At 29.8% G+C, this 27,504-nt stretch overlaps 1 protein-coding gene across 1 annotated transcript; it reads right to left on the bottom strand.

Annotated features, from left to right (window-relative positions):
- Positions 1–719: 719 nt before the first annotated feature.
- Positions 720–27,504, bottom strand: LOC148308537 (UDP-glycosyltransferase UGT5-like). The gene is made up of 4 exons (XM_088261572.1): positions 26,440–27,504; positions 15,947–16,169; positions 2,883–3,099; positions 720–1,741 (listed from the first exon to the last, which is right to left on the bottom strand). Exons 1-4 carry the CDS (start codon positions 27,268–27,270, stop codon positions 1,429–1,431), a joined length of 1,584 nt encoding a protein of 527 aa, XP_088117698.1. The 5' UTR covers positions 27,271–27,504; the 3' UTR covers positions 720–1,428.

Below are 27,504 nucleotides of genomic sequence, written 5' to 3'. Positions count from 1 at the left end.
TGCGCGTAAATTCGATCACGCTAAACTGTCGTAGTCGCTTTTATTTTTCAAAACCGAACTGCCGGACGGCAAAATTCCGCGTATAGCACAAGCCCCTAGAGTCTAAAATAATATTTCAATTAAAAATACATTTATTTCGACCAGTTTATTATGATCATTTTTTAAATTTATTTTATCAGACACAGGATTATTTACTTAACGGATGAAATATCAATATATTTAAGAGGTGTCTCAATCGGGACAAAGCATCTTATTGTGTATGAAAGAAGAAAAATTAACCATCTGCCTGTCATAAATAAAATAGAACCATGTCACGGATCTAAAATGAATGAATTAAAAAAATACTTTATGGAAAGGTATTTGAGTTAGTGATTAGTTATATTTTCTATATCCCTATTTACCGTCCCTTTTGTTGCTTTATATTTTACATTTTGCTCTGTATTTACTTGTTGGTTACTTTACTATCAGTTTTTCAGTCTTGTTAACTACAATCCCATGTCCCAAAATGAAGAATGGAAATTACTCATCGAGAATATGATATATGTGACAAATGTGTGTAATTTTTTTAAAAATAAATAAATAAAGATGAATTTCTTACTTGAAATACCTTTAATACATATTGATACGCGTTCGTTTGGTGTCGAAAGAAATAAGTAATGAAAATGTTAATAAAACTTCGGATTATGATTTTTTTTTATTGGAAAAATAAAAGAAAAATATCGATAATAATTTATATATTTTATTAAGTAAATAACATACAATATTGATAATATTTATACATTGATTTTTTTGGAAGGTGAGTCAAATTTTCTTACTGATGTATCACATACACCATATACATAATACATAATCGTTTTGTTCTCACTGTCAATGAATTTGGTAAATAATGCTGCCCAGCGTAGGAAAATATTGATAAACATAAAAGAAGTTAAGAAAATAAAGCTGGATTATATGCGTTAGAAGACAATACAAGTATAACCTCTTACCTACCATTTATTGAAAATAATAAGTTTTTTCAATATTTTTTTGATACTTTGTGGCACATTTTTAAAATAAATAATACAAAAACTATGTTTTAAATACTTTTATTCTTCTTTGTCTTCAGGTTTCGATACAAATGTGTCCATTCCTGAAGAAGTCGAAGTGCTGGTCGAAACCGGTTGAAATAAAAGCACCAAAAATAAAGCTGATAAAAAGAAAATTCATCAGAATAATTGTTTCAATTATTTATCCCATTTAACTCTTCGTCAACTAAGACTTAAAAATCAATGGTTACAAAATAATATTTCCATCTTTCAATAATATTCAAATTACATCCATTTTTTACGGAAAACGATTGTAAGAGGAATGTTTCAAACATACTTTACAATTAACATTTGGGCTACCGACATAAAAATAAATTTCCTTACACCAAAATAAACTTAATACTTAATTCAATTTGTATTTTATGTTGTTATTTCTTTTATCCATGTCATCTTTCTGAGGAATGCTTCGCGCAAAGCAGAGTCTGAAGACAAATCGCAAAACCAAGAAAATGGTACCAAGTAGTAATGACAGTATGACGAAGAAGAAGGCTAGGACGTCAAGGTTGTAGAGTTGGTAGGTTGAAAGGTCAAGGGCTGGAGAGCGCAGCCTCCTTCCCTTGTAGCGAGCTACGTACTCCACTGTATCGGCAGCTAGCTTCAGGGGTGGAGTCCGATCATGCCACTGGGCTGAAAGACTCTTTGCTGACTGTCTTAGCCTGAAAATTAATATAATTTCTTGTGATCCTGCATTTTCAAGGTTATTCAAAATACTTTGTTGACATTTCAAAATAGATTAATACAAATATGGAAGTCTGGGTATTTACAGGACTTATGAACTATCATAGGCTGGTTTAATTTTTGTATTTTTATTATATTTAGAAAACCAAACTTGTGGACAAGTATCTGGACACAAAAGCAACTGATCAAGTAACAAGCTGCATTGAAAATCTTTAAAATTCGGACCTTGTATAAATCCAAATAAATATTCGGTATTCTTCCACTCCTTTTTCCAACTGCATTCTTTTTTTAAATTTGTTATAGCGTTCTTTCCTCATTCATAGGTTCCGTTTTATCGATAAAATAAAGAGTAAGAGGTAAACTCTTAATTTTGTCTATAATGCTTATTTCATTGTTGGGTAATATATCCAAAATTTAACAGGGTTATTGGATTGAATTCTACTCTATTTACATATATGATATGTGACGCGTTTCGTCTTAGTAAGACATTATCAAACACTGTCTTTGATAATCTCTTAATAAAACGAAACGCATCATACATCATATATGTAAATTAAATAGAATTCAATCCAATAGCCGTGTTTAATTTTGGATATATCACCCAATAATTATATATGGAATTCTACCAACTGTCTGCAGTTACAATAAACATGCTTATTTCAGCCTTGCATTCTTTTTTATACACAAATTTATGTATAAACCAATCATGTTTATATATATATATATATATATATATATATATATATATATATATATATATATATATATATATATATATATATATATATATATATATATATATATATATATATATATATATATATATATATATATATATATATATATATATATATATATATATATATATATATTTATACATATATTTATATATATTTATATATATATATATATATATATATATATATATATATATATATATATATATATATATATATATATATATATAAATACATATATATATATATATATATATATATATATATACGTATATATAAATTAAAGATGTCCTTGTTATACGTATCGCAATTCGTTCTTTACGAACGCTTCCGCTCCCATTATTTTAAATTGGTTCAATTGATTGAACTCAAGAGTACTTACTCTTGAGATAATACTCTGGTTAAGGCTTTGTAGACGGTTTCTTTGGTCACATCTCTATACAGGACCCTGTCTCCCAACCCTGCCTCCACTGCTGCAGCAGAGTTAGTCCCCTGGTCTGCGAATACTGGGATGAAGAGCATAGGAACTCCGACGTGGATGGCTTCAGTTGTTCCAAGCAACCCTCCGTGGGATATGAAGGCTACTGTCTTTGGATGGCCTGAAAAAAGGAAATCTCATTATCCTGTGCCCTTTAATTTAAATCAATCACTAAAACAAACTGCTGAAGAAGATTGGAATTTTAATATTCGAAGTCGAAGTTTAAATTAAAGTTAAGACGAAATGTAACCAATCCCGTGTTAAACCAATATGAAACGATATCTAAAATAAATGATCTGAGAAGGTACTTTATGGAAAGATATAAATATGCAGTGATTAGTCATATTTTCTTATTTTGTTTTTACCTTATGTTTTTTTTCCCATTTGTTATATTTTCTCATTTTTTATATTTTCTCGTTTGTTTATTTTAAATATGCTTCTCACCTTATGTTTTTCTCATTTATTTCTTTTAAATATGCTTCTTTTGCCTGTTTATTATGCCTGTTTATTGTTTTTATATTTTGCCATGTAATAAGAAATATGTATGTATTAGTTTTGGTTATTTAAAAAAATCTTGTTTGTTACTTTATTATTTGTGTTCCAGTCTTGTTAACCTTAATCCCATGTTCCAAAATGAGAAATAGAAATTACTCATCGGGAGTATTAAATATATATATGACTTATGTATGTTATATGTACAACATTTTGAGTGTGTCCAAATACTTGTTCACAAAATCTGGATTATCTCCAATTACAGGAGTTATTTTCATATTCATCTCACCAATAGATATCTCTAGTGAAGTTCTAGTGATTCATAAACAAGGTTTCTAAATTGGTTCATATATATAAAACTTCCAAGAATTTGAGTAGTGTGGTTGTCAATAATGGGTAGAATTGGTGAATGTTACACGTGTGTAAAGTGATCACTTAAACCAGCCTATGACGGTCGTAAGCCCCGTAAATGCCCAGACTTCCATATTCTTCTTCATCTTTGATGAGATGTCAAAAAATAATATGAAAATAACTCCTGTAATTGGAGATAATCCAGATTTTGTGAACAAGTATTTGGACACACTCAAAATGTTGTAAATAAATTATCTGGTCAAATTATAAGCTTAATAATAAAAATGAAAATGGTATTTTCTGGCGTTTCTCATGTGTGTGATTATAATCCAGGATTCGGATCTCACATACTAATATAAGAGTTTCTGCTTAATAAAAAGCTTATTTACATCTCACCAATAGATGTCTCTAGTGAAGTTCTAGTTATTCATGAACAAGGTTTCTAAATTGGTTCATATATATAAAACTTCCAAGAATTTGAGTAGTGTGGTTGTCAATAATGGGTAGAATTGGTGAATGTTACACGTGTGTAAAGTGATCACTTAAACCAGCCTATGACGGTCGTAAGCCCCGTAAATGCCCAGACTTCCATATTCTTCTTCATCTTTGATGAGATGTCAAAAAATAATATGTTATATGTTTTGAAATAGATAAAAAAAACTCCTAATTACATAAAATCATTTTTAATGGAAATGTAACGTTTTGGTGAGGACCACCACAATTGTGGGACCACTAATTACGTATTATTTCACACTCCTTTTTTCAAAATCTACAGATGTTTTCAACGACAGGTGACTACAAAAAGAGGTGTTTTTGTCGATGAAAACGTCTGCAGATTTCGAAACTGATAATGAAAAAAAACTCAATTAGTGGTTTAATACAAGTGTTTAACTTTTAATAACCAACATATCATTCCACAAAGTAAATGCCAAATCTATATATAAGATAAATATTGACTCTTGAAATAATTTAAAAAAACTAATTGAAATATTCTCATCGTCTTTAAGTTTTTGTTTACAGTATTTTTTGGGGAAAAGAGTGAATCGCCTTAAAATTTCATTATCCTCTTGAAAACAAATTAAAATTTTAATTGAAGGCACCTAGATGAAAGTTAAATAAATCTTCCAAACTAAATTAAAGCTAGATTTTGATATTAAGTAGTTCGTGATTTAATCCTTAAAAGTTTAAGGCATCTTCAAACTTAACGAAGTTTAGTTAAATAATCTTATTTGAAGTAACATTATAAATTTAATAGAATATTTAGTGAATTTGGGTTTGTGTTGCATACATCTAGTACTTGAATGTATTAAAAAACAATCATAATCTTTATTTCGAAAGCAGGAAAAAAATATTCCAATTCAAATAAACCTATATTTTAAATGTAACTTAGTTTTAAAATCACTTTAAATATTTTATCATTATTAACTTACATAATTATAATATCTACCCGTTTCAAAGCTAACCGCTTCTTTAGAAGACTGATTAATACTAAAGCATTAAAATGGAAAATCACAAAGTTAGTGCATCAAATGTAAATTTTATCAAATAAACCTACTTTTATTACTGAAAACTACACATGCAAAAGAACAAAATGAAGAAACACATATTTCCAATATATAATAATAACAATTCATTATATTTTCACAATACTTGTGGGTACAAAACAATATTTTATTTTCATTTAAATGTACAATACAATAATTTAAGCCACTGTCAAATATCACCATTTGCCATGATCGATGATCAGAATTGCATGTGCTGCTGTTGCTTTCAACAGATGGATCTGCCATGGCGATAAAAAAAACTGTTTAAAAAAAATTAACCGGTTTAAAAAAAAAACACGCGGGTATTCGAATGTACTGTTGTGTCAAAATTTCAAAACGGCCGGTGAATAACTTTAAGAGAATTGAAATTTTGAACAAACGAAATTTGACTTTTTTTATTCATTGTAAATATGTACATAGATTATATCTTAGATGATATGTTTCTCAGCTCAGATGAAGGACAATATGCCTTTGTCAACTTCACATTATTGACATTGATCTTTGTAATATTTTGTAAATACCGATGTACTATGTACATATGTACCTATCTACACACACACAATATATGTACCTTCATATAAACATGACACGAGTGCTTTAAATATTTTATGTAAATATTATTCGTACAATATTCAATTACTGTTTGTTTGAATATCACCAGATGTCCATTAAATAATAGTATTACTAATATTATTTGTATATTTATGTAAAAAATTCAGAATATGAAGGCAACGTTTTGTGAAGGAATTTAAAAGATTTTTTTGCACCTGTTGTATATAATATTACCAAGACGACATAATTATGCAAGGATTTTATTCGGAGAAAAATGAGTTCTGGTTTTATTCATTGCTTAGTATTTTGTTTGGTTTAGTTACTTGATTCTTATTTTTAAATGTTTAACCCTTTACGTTTACCTAAAAAAAAACTTTTTTTTTTTAAATTTCGATGAAAAAATTCATATAATGTAAAACAAGCTTTTTATTGAAAAAAAGCTTTATTATTCTCTTAATATTTTTTTTATTAGTTTATTTATTAAGTTTTTGACGAAGTAAAAGCATTCTTAAGGGTTTTCTTTTATTCCTTTTTTAAGCTTTAATATTTTGAGGGTGTAATGACAGATAAAAAATGCGTGTGTAAAATAAAGAAAAAGAGAGATTTTAGTAAAAGCAACAGAGAGAGAATAAGCATCTCAAATATGTAGAACAACACAAAATTAGCACAAAAAGTATTATATTTATTTAATATTTACATTGTCATTGATTGGTGCTACAATTGGTCATATTGATTTTATTGGTGTGTGATAGTCGAAATCTAAAATATGAGATTAATGAACGTGATTCGATATTTTCGAGATAACGAGAAAAAAATCCTTGAATGTTTTTCGTAGATACTTTGTGGCACATTTTATAAACTTAATTAATAAAATTAAACAACTTTGTTTTAACCACTTTTATTATAAGTACACTTTAACCTACCGGTTTCAACAAGAACCTTGTCATCATCAGGGTTTATTTAATTTTAAAACATTAAAATACTTATAATTAATTACATTCCCTCACAAAAAACTTGTCGAAACCGGTAGGTTTAAAGTGTACTAATAATAAAAAAAGTTTAATTTTTCAAAGAAAAAATTCCATCTTTTATACTAGTTCGGATTTTGTTGTTGATAAGTTGAGTTTGTTATTTACGTACAGACTAAAATTTTCACACAAAAAGTTATTTAGCATTTTTGCATATAATAAAATACGAATAATAATAATCATTATCATATTAATAATTATAAAAAAATTTACAAATCACAGACGTGATAGGGTTAATATTATTTTTTTTTAAAATAATAATTAGAGGTATTTGGTATGTCGTCAGTCAGGTGCATTCTTAAAAATGGTTGACTACGATTTTTGTTCGAAAGAAAAAAAATATGATTTTTTTTTCATACGTTACGAACATTTACATATTTTACCGATTCTTGTTCGGTAGACATGAACATCGGCCATTGATATATGATAGACATTGACCTTGACCACAGGTTGTTAACCTTGAACTAGATTTTTAAAATTATTAGGTAAAAGTAGAATGGGCCATATTTGATAAAAAAAAAGTGAAGTTTACCCTTGGCAGATTTATATTTTTCCATTAACAATTAATGATTAATTCTTAGAATTAAATTATAAGCGTTTAACCGTTTGAGCACTGAGATTTTGCCACTTTTAGTTTTGGAATAAAATTTATAAATTTATTAAGTATTATAAACAACATCAATAGTTTTACTGAGCAATTACGTTATATATGGTCCAATACCATATGGTCCTAGGTGTGGGACCGTACCGTAACTTGGGCCAAAAGAAGAGGTTTTGTAAAATGTCATTTTTATGTATACTGCAATGATTAGCATATGATATAATCTAACAATTTAATCATAAATTAACGTAATGTATTCGGCTTAATATGTTTTTAACGTACATTGTCAAGTAACGATTTTATGCGACTCGGAAAAAAAAACGGTCCAAGATAGGAACCTCTCCCCTACATTCAGTGATTATATTTCATTGTCAATCTCAATGAAATAGGTGAAATTCCCTATTTTTTATTTATAAAAGTAATTAATTTTACTTGGTAACGCATCTCGATTACATTAAAATCTTTTCTTGTATGGTTAAAATCTATCTTTAAAAATAAAATCGTTAATGTTCATTTTTTCAAAATTTTAAATTTCCAACACCTGTTCACCGATTGATTTGAAATTGTGACGCAAGATTACAGGAGGCAGGAAAAAAAATAACCCTAGTGGCAACGCCTTCTGATTATCGTAACAGTAACACACGCAATACTGAACATTGCTCATAGTGGACAGCATGCTTCTTGACAGCTGCTAAAATATTGTATAAGGATTTTATAAGTTTAACATATTTGAAATGTGTGCTATTGTTTTACTTTCCATTAAACCATATTTAGACACAGCAACACGTAGCCGGGTACAGCTTGTATTGTATAAAAATATTTATTTTCAATAGTTTTCCATTAAAAAAATAATTATTTTATAAAACAATACACTAAAAGATTAAAAAATATGTTGTAGATACCTCGTTTCATGGTACATCACTATTTTTTCAACAGTCAGATCAGTACTGTGATGTAATAAGCAGGTTTAATAACAAATCACATTAATTGACTTAACGAATCGCATAATTCATTCATACATAGAGGCTCAGATAAACCAAAGAGATACAGTGCACTGCAATATTTGCGCAATTTACTTCGTAACTGCATCGCAACTTTCCGACGATGCGTTAGCGTTAAGGGTGTACTCGCAAATATACAAAGTCAGTACGCGACCGGCTACGCTAAAAGCCACAGGTGTTGTCCGGGCACATTTTTTTTAGGATATACATATATTGGAATGTAGGGAATTTGTATATTTTATTTTTTTACTACTTACCTTTTATTAACTCTTTTTATTCAAATTCATATATTTCTTGAGGAAAGAACGGTAAATCAAATTTATAAGGCGAATGTAATTGGAAAAAGGAGCAGATGAAGACCGAAAAAAACTTGGCACGATTAGGTTTGCCAAATACTTGAAAGCGGTCAGGTTAGGAGTCGAAACAATCGGCGGGTATGTATGAGGAGATGCATGAACGTGGAAGAGGCGAAGAATGTTTGCAAAGACAGAGTGGTGTGGCGTTCTATTCTCTCTGCCTCCCCCAGCGGAGATGACCTAACCTAACCTTTCAATAACTCTTTTCTTTTCAAAATCATTTATTTCTTTCGAAGAAAAACTTGGTTTTTTAATACAAAAAATGTGTTTTAAGCAACAACAAAAAATGCAATATTGTAAAATGTTAGCTTAAAATTAAGCGGGTTTTCGATCAACCCGATTAAGATACCCCGACGCTGGTGATAAGCGTCTGCCGATCATTCACCTGTGTCTAAGAAATTTGACCTCAAGATGATAAATGATACCAAAACGATACCAAATAAATGATACCAAATAATGAAGTAGTACTACCAAAGAAAAATTGTATTTGTAAAAACTGTACCAAAAAAATTATTCCATAACTTCAAAACATCAGATAACGTGAAATTATCAGTTATACGATTACAAAATATAATATTATAAAATAAAAATAATTAAGTTACTTGATCTCATGTTTTTTTATATAATTTGTATATCTTTAGGTGGCAGATAAGATATGATATAGAGCAGGGGTGGCCAACCTTTAATATTTTATGTGCCATGTTTTTCACAAACGAATTATGATCTCCATACAACTCAAGAACATTTTTTTACCTTCTTACATTCATCGTTTTGGTTATAAAATAGGGATAAGGTTAAAGTCTGCTTATAGAAAAAAGGAAATAACTAAAGTGCACAATTTTATTCCTTAAGTTACCCCATTTCAAAACACACATGTCTACAATAGTTAGGAATTATCTCTTAGAATAAAGGGTGATCGCTGTTGTAGACAATAAGAAGTATTATAAATGCCGATGAGCCTCATTTGGTGAAGATAACACAGGACCACAACTATCGAATGTGAAGAAAGAGAGACAGCTTTAAGCGAGATGATGCCCTGAGAGCGAAATCAGCCTAGAATTTGGAGTTGTTTACTTTCTCTTCTCACTTGAAGTGGTCCATGAATGTGATTTATAATCTGAGAGAGATATAGCTCTGAGCAAGATGAAGCCCTGAGTTTGAAATTAAATTAGAACTTTGAGTTGTCTGCTCTCTTAACTCTCTGAAAAAAGTCAACGAATGTAAATATAACCTTGAGAAAGAGACAGCTCTGAGCAAGATGAAGTTTTGATGGAGTAATTAGCCTAAAAACTTTGAGTTGTCTGCTCTCTTTACTCATTCAAAGAGGTCCACGAAAGTGATTTATAACCTTGAGAAAGAGACACCTCTGAGCGAGATGAAGTTTTGATAGCGAAATTAGTCTAGTACTTTGAGTTGTCTGCTCTCTTTACTTATTCAAATAGGTCCACGAATGTAATTTATAACTTTGAGAAAGAGACAGCTCTGAGAGGGGTGAAGCCTTGAGAGCGGAAATAGCCTAGAATTTTAAGTTTTCTACTTTATCTACTCACTGAAATGGTCCACAAATGTAATTTTTAACCTTAGGAGAGAGATAGCTCTGAGCGAGATGATGCTTTAAGAGTGAAATTAGCCTATAACTTTGAGTTGTCTACTCTCTCTACACACACAAAAAGGTCCATAAATGTGACTTATAACAGCTCTGAGCGTGAAGAAGCCTTGAGAGCGCAATTAGCTTAGAGTTTTGAGTTGTCTGCTCTCTCTACATACACAAAGAAATCCACAAATGTGATTTAGAATAGCTCTGAGCGTGAAGAAGCCTTGAGAGCGCAATCAGCCTAGAACTTTGAGTTGTCTACTCTCTCTACACACACAAAGAGGTCCACAAATGAGATTTATAACAGTTCTGAGCGTAAAGAAGCATTAAGAGTGAAATCAGCCTAGAACTTTGAGTGATATGGTGAATGTTATTTACAACAGCTCTGAGCGAGAAGAAGCTTTGAGAACGAAATTAGCCTAGAACTTTGAGTTGTCTGCTATCACTACTTGCTCATAAAGGTCCAAACATGTTATAAACTTTCAAATGAAAGCATGTTTATAAACACAATCGATATTCCTCAATTATTTCAAAGGCTATACTGATTGAACTGATATCACATTTGTGTTTAAAATATTGAAATAGGTTGAGTTATGAAACCATTTTAAACAATAATCGGTCACAAGGATGCAACACGCGATTTTCATTCATCTTGTACTCCATATTTGGCGCCACGTTTGTGCCACCCCTGGTGTAAAGTATATGAAATTATAAATGTTATTATCATATTTACTGAACGCTTAACTAGATAATACTAAAAATTAACACTAGGCAGATGGAAGATAAGCAAAATAAATCGAAACCTCAAACATGTCAATCAAAGTAACTCATAATAAAATAAACATAATATTATGAATATATTGATACCATTCGGTAAAATAGCATTTGATTTTAACTATTCACGACTGTAATGATTTAAATATCAAACTTATTTATTGTCATTTTATTTCTAACTAAAAAAAAACTAGCCACTTAACCATAGAGGTGGGCAGAGGGCAGCAAATATTACTCGCCTCCTCACATTCATGCATCTTTTCATATATACCGGCCGCTTATCACGACTTTTAACCTGTCTACGCCCAAATATTTGAAATACTTTGATCATGCCAACTTTCCTCGGCCTTCCTCTGCTTCTATTTTCTACTACATTCGCCTCATTATCTACATCCTGCATTCAGTCCACTTTTCGTTTATATACATATATGTTTATTTATATATATATATATATACATGTATATATATATATACATGTATATATATATATATATATATATATATATATAAATATATATATATATATATATAAATATATATATATATATATATATATATATATATATATATATATATATATATATATATATATATAAATAAATATATATATATATATATATATATATATATATATATATATATAAATATATGTATATATATATATATATATATATATATATATATATATATATATATAAATATATATATATATATATATATATATATATATATATATATATATATATATATATATATATATATATATATATATATATATATATATATATATATATATATATTTCAACCTGTCTACGCCCAAATATTTGAAATACTTTGATCATGCCAACTTTCCTCGGCCTTTCTCTGCTTTTATTTTCAACTACATTCGCCTCATTATCTACATCCTGCATTCAGTCCACTTTTCGTTTATATACATATATGTTTATTTATATTTATATTTGTGTATTCATATATAAATATATTTATCTATATATTTATATGTATATATATATATATATATATATATATATATATATATATATATATATATATATATATATATATATATATATATATATATATATATATATATATATATACATATATATTTTTAAAATACATACGAAATGCACTGCATAAAATTTTAGTCACTGGTCGTTTCTGTAATTGTAACATAAGTGGTGTTCAATTTGTTTTGTTTAAACTATTTTTATAGAAAGATTCTAAAGAAACAGCAATTATTACCTAGTTGCCTTTGCAAGTGGAGCGTTGCTGATCAGCGCCTGACTCATTGCTCATTATTACTCGTCGCAATCTAATTTTGCAGAATTTTTTGCAACTCTCTACCAATCTATAAAACGACATACTTTTGGATCATGAATTATTGCGCTAAAAGCGATCTAGGTCTCCATCAAGTGTATATAATCAAAATAATTGGAATTAATACCTGCTCGCACGATAAACTTTACATAAGACATACATATATTACTAGCATAACTTAATATACGTCGTAAATTAAGATTAGTATTTTTTTTATATTTATTTATAGGATATTATGTCTAATGTGTAAAGGCAACAAGTTGCTTTACTCAAGTTGCGGCTGTTTGGCGTAACACGGCTCAAAGCATTCTTATAACTAGCCTCTATCATATACAATCACATATTTTGCTCTATCTCTTTCCTTTACCGAGATATTCATTATCCAAATAACTGCAAACTTGTATTAATTTATACATGCGATACGTGTTGGCAAAAAAGATAATTATTTTAAGTTAGCTTAAAAACTCGTTTCTCTCAAAACTACTGTTTTTAACTTGCGGCTGTTTGCTTTTGCACGTTAGAGTATTGTGTTTGCCAAATGAACTTTAGACGCTTGCACATTACACATCAAGGTTTAGAATAAAAATAATTAATATAAACATAAATTAAATTATCATTAAGTTTTAAGATTCCCCAAATAAGTGAATTGGATATTCAAAACACGAGCAGAATGGTGAATGTTACATAAATTAATCACCTCAACTTGTCGATGACAGATTATACGCCCTTTTATACCTCTCCTGTACCCTACCCTTCCTTTTCTCTTCCAATAAATTGGTTTTGCCATCAATAATTTGTTTTTCATATGATATAAATAAGGTTAAATATTTTTATAAAAAACATCCCGAAATCAATTTAATTTTTAATTATTACTTCCCTTTATTTTCTAGATGTTTTTTTTTTGTAAAAACTTAAATATAAAAAATAATTTTAAAAACAAACAAATAAAAACCAAAATTTACCGGATTTATTGAATTTTAAACCAGTATTAAACAGTACATTTGTAATTTTTTGCTCGATATTTTGATTCCCTTGCATGAAGTTTATACAAGGGAATCGATATATAAATTATACTTACTCGAAATGTTATGATTTAATTATTATGCACACCTTTACAGTCATAAATATCACCTTGTCTGACGACAAAATGGTCAGCATATGAAAACAAAATTTTGCTCGTGAGTGTTGACGCTTAGTTTTCCGTTGCGGTGAAAAAGATTACAATCGTTACGAAATGAGAAACGAGTATTGAATTAAATTAAATATCTTTTTATTTCATTCACTGTTATTTGGTTGGTTTGTTGAAGATTGCAAAAAAAATTCAATAATTTTCGGAGGTAAAAATAATGTTTTTTTGGGATGCATGTATGTGTACATTTTTTTTAAGTACATAAAGAACGGTAAAAATGACCAATGTGACTTTTGCTAATTTGCGACTTATATAATGGTAAATTAGTGGTTTCGCGATTGGAGTAATAAAGAGATGAAGAGAAGAAGAAAAAATACTGAGAAAATGTATACATGCTTCTAATACAATACAATTCACTTAAAACCTTTAAATCGATGTAAAAAAGAATATTTCTGTTTTTAATTTTTTTTTTTAAAATCGGTGAAATACATTAGTTATACTTACGATTTTTAAAGTCTGCATTTATTAATAAATTTGTAATTTATTTTTACCATGTACTCATGAAATAATTTAATAATATCAAATAATAATAACAAACATGTAAGACAAAAATGTGAAACAAAATGTATGGAATATTGAATTTTTGTATGCTCAAATACAATTAAATAAAAAATAGTGTTTTCATGTCCGCCTCCGTAATGTACGATTCCCAAGAAATTCAAGAAAAAAATAAATATTGATTTTTCACTTTTATGTTTACTTAATATCACCCTGAACTGGACTTGGGCCATAAGACTGATCACCTTGCTTTCACGTTATTAACGATCTATATAACATATGTATCAATGTAATATATACGTTACATTTTTTTTATCTAGTAATAAAATTAATTGAAAGATGGACGGATAATGAAAAAGAAAAAAGATTTAACCTCTTTTGTGTATCTTATAATGTACGCTGTATTTTTCCGTTGTCACTTATTCTAGGAAGCTTGTGTACAGTAAAACAATACGACAAAAGACCTAAATGGCTAAACCAAAAGCCATTGAAACAAGCACGTATCATACGTGTCGTCGCCAATAATTATTCATTTGCATACAATTACGAGAAGCTATATTAGGTCATACTTTTAACGTATTTTATATTTTAATGCATGTGTGTACAATTCGCAAAAGTAATGTAAAAACTCAGTAATGAGACGGATCAAAGTACAAATGTCATTTAACCTTATAGCAAAATCACAATGTAACTAACTAACTAACCATCACGCCACACCACTCTGTCTTTGCAAACATTCTTCGCCTCATCCACGTTCATGCATCTCCTCATACATACCCGCCGATTGTTACGACTCCTAACCTGACCTTTTTCAAGTATTTGGCATACCTGATCGTGCCATGTTTTTCTCATTTAAAACATTATTGTATTTTTTAACCTAAAATGTCAACAATACTACACATGACAATCACAAACACTTGCTCAACACAAGAAAATGTTCACAATACTAACTTTGGATATTTTATTTATTTTATTTGTGTGTTTACTTTACAGGACAGAAAACTAGAATCTACCAACTATATTTATTTGGAGATCAGGCTTTTTCACTTTTTATTAACTATAATAATAATAAATAAAACCCTTATCCGCACCCCAATGATGCATAGGGCACTGCGTCATATAAACGCAGTGTTATCTTGATCGTTTACACATGAAGGAAAGGTGATTAGCCCTCCGCTTCAGGTTCCAGTCCAGGGTAATAATATCGAATAAATATTACAGTGAAAAAATCACTTATATTTATTTTACCCCCCTTGGGAATCGAACCCGGGACCTCCAGAACGGTAGCCGAGCGTGCTGACCATTACACCACGGAGGCGGACAGTATTTATTTAATAACTATACACATCCTTTTATCATTTTTAAGACATAAGTATAAACTAAATATGCTTTAAATCCTTTACATAATCGCCAAGAAAAAATTTCTAAGGCAACTAACAAATATTTATATATTTTTATAAATATATGAAAATAAAACTGTTTTTATCGTTTAGCCAAGTCGTATTTGATTGTATGTCATTAACAATTTTCTTTCATATAATTTTATAACTACAAAGAATTATTAAATGTACCCTCGACCCTAGAAAACTCAGCGAGGATAAATTATTGAATATTAATGATACAATAAAAAAATTGGTGTTGTTTAAAAATTTTACGTAAAATACTTACTGAGAAGTTCGAATTGGGGAAGCCATTTCTTCAAAATGACGTTCTTTGGCAGATTAGGGATCGGCTCCCCTTCCCATTTCCATATGACGTCGTAATCAATTTTGGAGAACGTGTCAACGAATGCGTCCCTTTTATCTTCAGGCAGAGTGGACGTTTTCAACATGGACCCCATGCTGAAGATGATAACTCCATTTCTTGAGTTGTTCATAAAGTTCTCCAACTCCTGTTAAAATAAGATGAGAAATATTAAAAAAAAAAAACAAATAAAAAATATCAGGGATACAAATATCTAAAACATGTATTTTTTCAATCTCACTTTTGGAATTTTATGTACATGTATTGTAAATCTATTTATTCAACATATTTTGTAAATCAACACGTGATCTCTAAAATATATTTCAAAAGACATTTTAAAATAAAACGTTTAATATATCGATTTTATCTTTTATTATATAAATTTATTTACCTATTTAAAACTAACTCTACAGAATACTAATTTCGTTTAATTTATATAGCGCCTTTTTCGTAAAATACTACCTCAGGGACGCTTATACAGATGTGGGCAATGAAATGGTAATACAGAATATACATATATTGGCGGGCTTATTTCTAAGAAGCAATATCTTCCAAGCAACCAAAAATAGACTAGAGAGACTGGTCATAGTTTATAATTAGATGGCAGATAATGCTTGTTCATATATGTAAGTATCCGAGGAAAAAACTTTAATGATAATTGATTGCAATAAAAAAACATGTATTAAATTTTCAACATTATATGAGTACCTACATTAAATGAAATAGAAATTAATGTAAAAAAGAAACACAAAGAAAATAGGATCAGGTAAGTAGTCAAAGCGAAGAAGTAGAGGAAGGATGAAGAATGATATGACTTTGAAGAATGAAATGATATGTTTCAGTATTTTCTTGAAAGTTATTAGAGAAAGTACAAGTGTCACATGTAGATGCAGTTCATTTCATAGTCTAGCCGCTTGGACTAAAAAAGAAAACAATAACAGGAACTAAAAAGAATCTGAATTATTGATATGAAATCTTGATTATTAAATATTTCATTTTGTTCAAATATTTATTTGAAAAGAATAAAATTAATCTTCGAAAATAATAAAATTAATCGTCTCATGAAAAATTCATTAAGTGCTTTGACGATTCGTTATCGATATATTCATAACATAATATACTCATATAACATAATATACACACAAAAATACGAAAAGTAATGTGTTTTCTTAGTAATTTATTTAAATTTATTTTTCTTTAATTTTTTGTATCAACAATTACTTTAAAAAAAAAACATTAAATATGTATTATTATACGACGTAGTAAATTTTAACATCAGCGTTGGGTGAAGATGATCCGTTTCAAGGTGGACGGGGCCGGTTTTAAAGGTTCTACTGAACTTTATCAATTTCAACTCAATTTTAGCCCTAGATTCATAACCGTGTTTGAGAGACACAATTTATAATGTTTTTTCTGTCAGACAATAGATTTTTCATCAATTATTAAATAAAGTTTCGAACACAAATGATAAATTATCACTGTTTTCATTCATTCATCCATGTCATCTACCTATGTGGGGCAAATGAAGTCAACAAAATGCTTCCGGACTCTTCTGTCGGCTGTTAACTCCATTGTATCCTCCCAAAGCAAGTCAACATTCCCAAATTCAGATGAGAACCGACGAATTGTCAGCAGTGGAAGTCTTCTGAGATGGGAATCTGATGCCTTGTAAAAATTGTAATTTTGATGGTTGCTCTTGAGAGGCATGCTAAGTTTGTACATAGATTACACAATTAAATCGCCTTTTCTTTGCGACATTTGCGACCATGTGTTACTGCGTCCAACGTTCTTCATGTCAAACCACCGCACGCCTAAAATTCTTTACAGGCATCTTTTTTCAAAGCTGAGTATATGGCTGCTCTGGGCCCTTGTAAGATGCTATGTCTCAGCCGCGTAAGATACTATTGTATATGGCCTATCCAACGGTATTCATAATCTTTTGAAACTCTGAAGAAGTTCTAAAGAACCAAGATACATCTCTTTTTTTAAAGACGATATAACTGACGAATCGCCTCTACTCTCATCAATTTTCTTTCTTTTTCAATCAGCCAATAGCACGGACATATTATTACATATTGGGTGGTACCACTGACGAAAGGTTATGAATTCAGGATAAAGTTTTCGATTTAAACAAATTTCAACATTTTTTTAAAATTGTGACCAATCCTAAAAAACTTTTCTGTCAAATTTACTTCATATTATAAATAATGTGGAATTCTTAAATAAACGAATTTGGTAACGTAAGAATTACATTAATTTTATTTTTATTTTTAAATATTATAATTTATTATTAAATCATATGATTTGTTTAGAATATTATTATATTTATATATGTGTATATGTATTAAAATACGAGATTTATTTCTTCATTAAATAATTTAACGTTATGTGTCACTTCATTTTTGCTGGCATACCAAGGTCAAAATATTATAATATTTTATACAAAATATTTCTTTTTTATATTAACATAGATACGTTATAACTATGTATCTTAATTAGTTTTTTTTCATTTAAATTAATTGATAGTACATAAATTTCATGCCTATCTTGATTTATTTTAATCAATTATAATTATGACAGAAGGAGTTTTGTTCTAAAACAGGCAAAAATATGAGCACTTAAAAAATATCTGTGATTATATTTATCGTTCAATTAATTAGAAGTATGTATATTTATTGAAAAGATACTACCATAAATTGACTGTCCAATCTATTAATTAAAATATAATATACTTTTGTAACATTAACTTTAAATTTGTAGGAATTGAATGAAAATGACAATAAATAATATCCTTAAAATTCGACCATCCGATATATGTATGTAGGTACACATAAAATGCTTTCAAAATGTCCAATAAAATCAGTGTGTAGGTACGCGGTACACACAAAACTTGCGTCACACCAATTGGTAAAATATTTTTCTCTATCCTTGATCAATATTACATGCGGTTGTTGGTACATTTTGGGCAAAATTTACGACCTTGTGGTATCAGCTTGTAATTTTTAGTACAGTATGCAACTAAAAAAGATGTTATTTTTTGTAACAACATGTTATATGAACCTTTATTTCGATTAACGTATTTGTTTGTCATTTCTTTATTAGTTCATATTTAACTGTATAACACATACATAACAGAATATATTTGATTGTATTCAAATCCTTGTCCACAAATCTGGGTTTTTTCACTTGGGGGTTATCTTTACGTTTTGACATCTCAACAATGAAGAATAATGTGAAAGTCTTGGTATTTACAGGGCTTATGATCTGTCATAGACTGCATAAGTAATTATTTTACACACAAGTAACATTTACCATTTTACCCATGATTAATAACCACACTACTTAAATGTGTGTAACTCATACACATATCGAAAATCGCATTACGGTTTATATTTGAGTTCACGAGAGCTATCTGTGGTCGGTTTGGAAAAGCTTTTGTTTAGCAGAGACTCTTTTATTTACATAAATGTAAGACCCTAGTTGGATAAATTTTGTGAAATTTATATTATAGTTAATCGGCATGTACTAGTATATCGCTCACTCCTTTCAAGAACGTCATAAATCAAAAATCGAAAATTTTCAGTTGTGCATGTTTTCAAAATGCCCAGAAAATGTACTATATCCCAGCAAAAGAGGCATATTTTTAACTTAATATTTACCCGCTACAGGCCAGAAAGTGTTGTTTTTGCATTTTGAAGAAAATGTGTTGTTTAATATTTTTTTTAAATATACTAAATATTTTTCAAATGGAGAAAAAACCTTCAGGTTTTACCTAAAAAGATCTGCTGCGCAGTAAAAAGTTCAATAAAATGGCTTGATACTTATTTTTAATACATTGTATTATATTCTTAAACTTTAAAAACGTTCTCCTGAAAAATCAAGTATTTTGATTTATGACGTTCTTGAAAGGAGTGAGCGATATGTTATGTCATTCTGACCCAAAAAAACATTTTGTTTTAAAATTCATTTACATTTTTTTTAAATGTCCAGTAAATCATCCTGTATAGAAGGAATTGCCTTTTTGTTACTCTTTATGATTTTTCAATCTTATCTTTGGATTTCAGCACAAATTGCTTTCTGTAATAATAAGATGTCTAAATACGATAACAAATGTTTGTGTTTTAGATTATATTGCAATTTAAACTTTGGTCGGCCATGTAAAATCAGAACATATTTACGAAACTTGCATGATGTTATATCATATACATTATTAATACAACTTTATGATAAACTTAGCTGTGTTTAATCCGACTACGACCATAATTTAATGAATTGAACAGATTTAATTATTATTTCTTTTTTAAAGGAAAATATTTTTGTTTTTTATTATAAACAAAAAAAATTGTGAGCATAAGTTGCTCATTATTAGAAATAGGTATTAAATTTTGGTAGATTGGGTTCGAACCGAAAAACTCTGACTCAATAGTCCGCGACACTAGCCACGTGACCACAACTCGACACCCATTTTATTTTATTGCATTTTTAGCTGTCATTGTTTAAAATCGGAAGTATGATTTATTTGAAAGACAAAGAAAGACGCGGTGATGAATTTTGTATCAAACGAGATTTTTTCAATATAACTTTCAGATTTATATTGTAGTACTACAAATATTATTAATTTTTTAATTAACTCATTGAATAAATAATACTGATTAAATACAGATATACTTTTTTTATATCTACATTTAGTTAATATCAAATTAACTATCTTTTTCGATCCATAAACAATATTCTTATTTTTTTCTCGTTTCTCGTATGTCCGTATAAAGTGCATTGTACTGAGTGACTCGCCGCTCGTCATTTTAAATGCATATCACATTCTCGACGTTGACAGTCATAAACAGTTAATGCATATTTGGCATATTCTATAAAAGTAGTAAACGAATATTTTAACACAAGGAAGAAGCAGCTAAATAATCGCAGCCTTCTGATGTCACCAAACATCGTAACTTAAATAATTTTAATTATTAGCATAAGTGTTTAGCATATTGACGTATTTTAATGAACACAGGCAAAGAGAAGTTCAAGAAATGTTATTCCAAATTTCTACATATTGACCTCGAAAAAATTGTCCAGCGTAACGAGACTGGGCTGCGTTTAAATTGATTTTAAGCACATGGGATACAGAGCGACCGTGGTTTACCAGATAAATAAAAGTTTTTACTAAATAGAGCAGGATACAGCGGATGGGGATCGATCTAACCTCTTTTTTGCATGCTTTTTTACAAGGTCGAATATGAACGGGAACACTTTCTAAGGTCGATTTAACCTCTTTTTTAATGGACTTTTCGTCACAAGGTCAAATATGAACAGATTTTTTTTAAACATAATTTTATAGACAATTTTTTGGATTAATGTAACTTCCTTTTTGTATGGACTTTTCGATACAATGTCAAATATGAACGGATTTTTTTTAAACAATTAATTTTCTGGACCCTTTCTAGAATGGATTTAACTTCTTTTGTTGTATAGACTTTTCGTTATAAGATCAAATATGAACGGAATTTTTTCAAACATTAATTTTCTAGACACCTTCTAGCATCAATTTAACTCCTTTTCTGCATAAAATTTTCGTTAAAAGGTCAAATATAAATGGGATTCTTTTAAAATTAATTTGTTAAATTGTCATTAAGCTTTCTATGACCATTTTTTTTAATGGATTTTTCATTACAAGGTCTGGACACGCTGCCAGGAATCTAACCCCGTACCTCGCCCAAGGTTATTCAAATATTTATAGTCAGTATATGAACTGTCATTTTTTATTTCTGAAAATAGTTTGTACGACCTTCGTTATGGATACATGATAATTATCCTAATTGAAAAAAATCATATGGGACGTTTGTTGATTCTCAATGAAGTAACATAATTGATCGTTCCAAGAAATTAGTAACCGCAAAAAACGTAGAAATTGTTTGTACTGCATGACTTATGCATTGTAAGAACTATCAACTATCATGGAAAAATAATTTTTTTTAAAGAGTAATATTTGTGTTTTTATTATTAACAAAAATACTTTACAACATTTTGAGTGTGTCCAAATACTTGTTCACAAAATCTGGATTATCTCCAATTACAGGAGTTATTTTCATATTATTTTTTGACATTTCATCAAAGATAAAGAAGAATATGGAAGTCTGGGCATTTACGGGGCTGACGACCGTCATAGGCTGGTTTAAGTGATCACTTTACACACGTGTAACATTCACCAATTCTACCCATTATTGACAACCACACTACTCAAATTCTTGGAAGTTCTATATATATGAACCAATTTTAGAAACCTTGTTCTTGAATCACTAGAACTTCACTAGAGACATCTATTTGTGAGATGTGAAGAAGCTTTTTATTAAGCAGAAACTCTTATATTAGTATGTGAGATCCGAATCCTGGATTATAATCACACGCATGAGAAACGCCAGAAAATACCATTTTCATTTTTATTATTTAAGCTTATAATTTGACCAGACAATTTATTTACAACATTTTGAGTGTGTCCAAATACTTGTTCACAAAATCTTGTGTGTGATTATAATCCAGGATTATAATCGTTTCTCATGTGTGTGATTATTATCCAGGATTCGGACCTCACATACTGATATAAGAGTTTCTGCTTAATAAAAAGCTTCTTTACATCTCACCAATAGATGTCTCTAGTGATGTGCTACTGATTCAAGAACAAGGTTTCTAAATTGGTTCATATATACAGAACTTCCAAGAATTTGAGTAGTGTGGTTCTCAATAATGGGTAGAATTGGTGAATGTTACACGTGTGTAAAGTGATCACTTAAACCAGCCTATGACGGTCGTCAGCCCCGTAAATGCCCAGACTTCCATTTTCTTCTTCATCTTTGATGAGATGTCAAAAAATAATATGAAAATAACTCCTGTAATTGTAAATAGTCCAGATTTTGTGAACAAGTATTTGGACACACTCAAAATGTTGTAAGTAATATTTGTGTTTTTAATATTAGCAAAAATACTTTAATTTCATACTATTTATTTGAGCCTAAGAAGCTCATCATTAGAAATAGGTGAAATAGGTATCAAATTGTGGCAGAGTGGGTTTGAACAGAGAAAATCTGACTCAAGAGTCCGTGACACTAACCACGGGACCACAACCCGACACAATTGAATATATTCCAAAAAAAAATCTCGAATATCAATTTCAATAAAACTGAGAATTTTTGTACCATTTTCTTTCTAAGATCTTAACAAGATATCAGTTGTTATCGTCAATAGAAATTTCAATCATCTTTAGATAATTTATACACATGTTTGCGGGCCTAGTTTTTATTAGCATCAAGCATTCTTCGTTCCATATGGGAAAAAATACGCGTGCAGTTCCGTACACGTAGCAGAAATAAAACTTCTTAAAATTAAAGAACAACAGAGATTTCATGTGAGAGACAGAGAAAGAAGAATCTCAAAACAAATGCAACTATAGAATATTTGCATAAAAAATATAACGTTTATTAAATATTTATACAATCATTGATTGGTCCTTTAATTGTTGATACTGATATTAATGGTTTGTGTCAATTAAAATATGAGCAATATGTTCGTAATTCGATATTTCCGAGATAACGATAAAAAATTGTACAAATTGTAGCTCCAAATTTTGTTATTGGTTTAATTAAACATGATGATAAATATTACTAACACAACCCGTGGTACCCCAGCTGTTCATATATAGCGTCTGACGTGTACATCTACAACGCGCGCATCGCGACACTATTTTATTGTATCGATGTGTATATCATGCTCTCTTTCGCTTCACTCCCGTGGCGTCAAAATTCTCTTTCTCCTTCTCTCGGCGTTATATCTTTCTTCTCTCGCATGTAACGAATTTTACCTAATAAGCGTGACGCATCTTCGAAATTTCAGTTCCAATAATCGATTATCAAATCGCCGCTTTTGAAGTTTTACTTGGATGTAAAAATAATCAAAATAATAAGTTATTGTATTTAATCAGCATAAAATTATGCACAAAATATTTGAAAAAGTAAAGTTGGACAGTGTACATTAATTTTGCATTACATATTTTCTAGGTCACCTCAATTTTATAATTTCATAATTTACGTTCTTGAATTAAGAGCAAATAATGACTAGACCAGTGCAGCGGTCTAGTAAAAAATATTATTATAAAAAAGTTGATTCATAAAATAAAAAATAAAGTTGTCTAAATGTAATATTTTTAAAACAGTCTAAAAGCGATATTTTATTTATTATTAATATTTATTATTTTTTAAAATATTTTTTTATACTCGGTTAAATGGAGAAATGTACAATATTTGAGATGAAAATATGTATTTATGGTGGAATTCTGGGCATTCAAAGGGCTTTACGATTTGTCATAGGCTGGTAAAAATGATCACTTCGCACACTGCGTTACATACACCATTTTATCAATAATTGTTACATATAATGCTACATGATGTTGCACATTGTAACATCATGTTACGTAATTAGGCTGTCATTGGCTGGTTTAAATATTGTGAATTCTATTGTTAACACACTCAAAATATTGTAAATACTTTTGTTAATACACTTAAAACATTGAATTAAAAAAAATTGGTTTGTTTATTTATTTATGGAATGTACGTAAATAAATATTTATATATAATATTCTGAAATCTACCGCATGTTATTAAAATAATATTGTTTTTGCCATATTTCAAAACAATACAAAACCACAATAAATTGGGTTAAAATTGATAACGTTGCTTTTTTTATATGGCAATGAATAGAAAATTGTTATGTTTCAAGGATATGTACACTGTCAATAATAAAAAAAAATCAAATATTAAAAAAGTAAAAAAAAGTCAATTGTAAAAAATAAGTAAAAATGACCAACCACAAAGTAAATGCTTTATATATTAATAATATTGAGAACAAAAAAAGTCACTTTTGAATACTTTGTAGGAATTTACTTTGGTATTTTAAAAATGTTTCCAACCCATTTTTTCGCATTTTACATTTCCTATCGTTTATATCACTTATAATCGATGTGCTTTGCCAAAAAAAACGCATATAGTTTAGGCATAAGAAAACAATATGTATTATTTTAACCTTGTAACACAGCACCAATAAGTCTGGTTAATATATGAGCGATACAAGTTTTTTTTTTAAAGAAGAAGCGGTCGTCGAAAAACGCAAGTAATTTGTGTGTAAATCGACCACTTAACGACGTCGAAACAAGGTCAAATATTTTTAACGGAGTCAACTCCACAACACGAAATGAGGATGCCTCTACTCTAAATATTTATATCTTACATCTTTAATACACGTCAATAAACTAATTACCTGAGTAATCGGTCATAGAGAACAAAAGATAAAACGCTCATACATCAATTTAGGTCGACAGACGTCAATAAATTAAACAAATAAGATAATAATCTCAGCGGGGAAACAAACAGACTTCCTTCGTCGGTTTTGAACAATAATATAGGTGTGAGTAATTACAACAGAAAATGCGAACAACACTGGTATATATGTTCCTCGGAATTGCTGGAACGTACATATCGTGGTCATACAGGAGAAAGTGACCAACTGCATTTTTTACAAAAACCTGATCATTGACTATTTGATATCTTACTAGCTTAATATTGCCCTGAGCAACATCCCAAAGGATTTTAAACTTGTAAGTATAATATATTGACTTGGTAAAAATGATTAACTGCATTAATGTTTATTTTATTGCCGAGCAAAAGTGACTTAAATGGCCCTCCTGAACATTTTACGTTTTGTTAGTTGGTCACTTTCTCCTGTACGACTACGATATATGCTTTAAAATTTCCAGTTGGAACGCCAGGACAACTGACACCTTAGCGCTTCTCACGAGTACAATAAATTCTTACCAAAGTTTCTATATCTTTCGTTCTTCTAAGCTGGTTGACGATGAGTACGGGGATTTTGATATGTTCTCTTCGTCATTGTCATCGCATTGTAATAAATAAAATAATACTTTAAGTCTTACCATAACTTATATGTTATTGTTATTATAATACGCTACATATATTCACTCATTTTTTAATTTATTTATTTATTTTAGTTTTACTTATTAAATACCACCATTTTTTAAAAATCTTTTGTGAACACCGTATTACGGTGTTTGAAAATGATGCGGATTGCATCAAAATGCGTATCACAATAGATTTTTCAAATGTGGTATGTTCTTGGTAAACTTAAATTAAAAATGGATAGATTTGACCACAAAGTGATTGCCGAATCAATTAGTGATATTAAAATCATTTTGTCAAAAAAAATTGTGCACATATTAATTGAAATTTGTCTAGCCTCAAACTAGTCTGACGATGTTGGTAACAACGAAACTCGGTTACTGGTCAAACAAAATATATGTGGGAAAAAATGTATAGTTTTTTTATTTTCTTATATTGTATATTAATAATTGATATTACCGGCTCTAAAGGCATCAGCGTTTTTTTGACGTGCATCCCATTGACCTCCACAATCGCAGGCACCAACGGCTTCACTCCGTGGAGAGTGAAGTGGGTGTTGGACAAAAGTGCACTGGTCCTTTGCGCAATTTCATTCAGCGGCGGGATGGTGCGGTTAAGGTTTCTCTCGACTATTTTCTTCTCGTGAATGAACACCGTATATTTAAACAGAGCTCTGTACAAATACCCGAAAAATACGTTCTCAACTCGCTCCAAAAAGCTCATGTGAGGTCCGAAAGAAAGGACAATGCACGGCATGTAGGAAGAAAAATCAGGCTGCGCGTAGTATGAATACGTCCACGGAGTCAAGGGATGAGATTGTAGGCCTATCACAGGCGCATCGATAAAGTGCGCAATTCCCATAGCGCACTCACTATTAAACTGTTCCAACAAAATAACGTCGAACTTCACATTATTATTGATAATATCATGCACCGCGGGCAAGTTCGTCAACACATCGCACATTTTTTTCGCTAAATCAATTATCACCAACGATTCCACAATATGCGGAAATCTTCCCGACACAAAACTGTTCGTATCAAACACTTTGAAATCCAACGTTTCCCTGTGGAATTTCGAGAAAACTCCCATGTTTATCTGGTTCCATCTTTCGATCTTATTTGGAGGGTCGAAATGAGAGATTACAGTTAACTGGTGACCCCTTTCCGCGAGCTCAACAAGTAGGGGATGAAAAACGTCGTGGTGGCTTTTCCCCGGGTGTGGGAAGAGGCCCAAAATGTTCAGACCGTCCACTCCGAACAACAACGAACTGAGCACAATAAACCACTTCATTTTAAATTTCACAGTAATGTTTCGCCAAATTTTAAGAGTTTGTCGCGCGACACGAAGTGACTGTGCGGCGGTACAGCTTTGGCAAGCGGAGGCAAGAGATTGAGATTTGTCACTCACTGCTCGGAGTACATTTTCTCTCGAGGTGAGGTATTACACTATCAGTTCGATTCGCTTATCATTCTCGACCGGCGCGGAGTGTTCGCGGCTCTGCGGACGGGGAAATGGATTGATCGG

This window comes from Brachycentrus maculatus, unplaced genomic scaffold (genome assembly GCF_059751285.1).
Source record: "Brachycentrus maculatus isolate JH-2025_06_01 unplaced genomic scaffold, ASM5975128v1 h1tg000158l, whole genome shotgun sequence".
NCBI lineage: Eukaryota > Metazoa > Arthropoda > Insecta > Trichoptera > Brachycentridae > Brachycentrus > Brachycentrus maculatus.
Note: the sequence above shows the minus strand (reverse complement) of the source record. Positions and strands in the feature narration are given on the sequence as shown.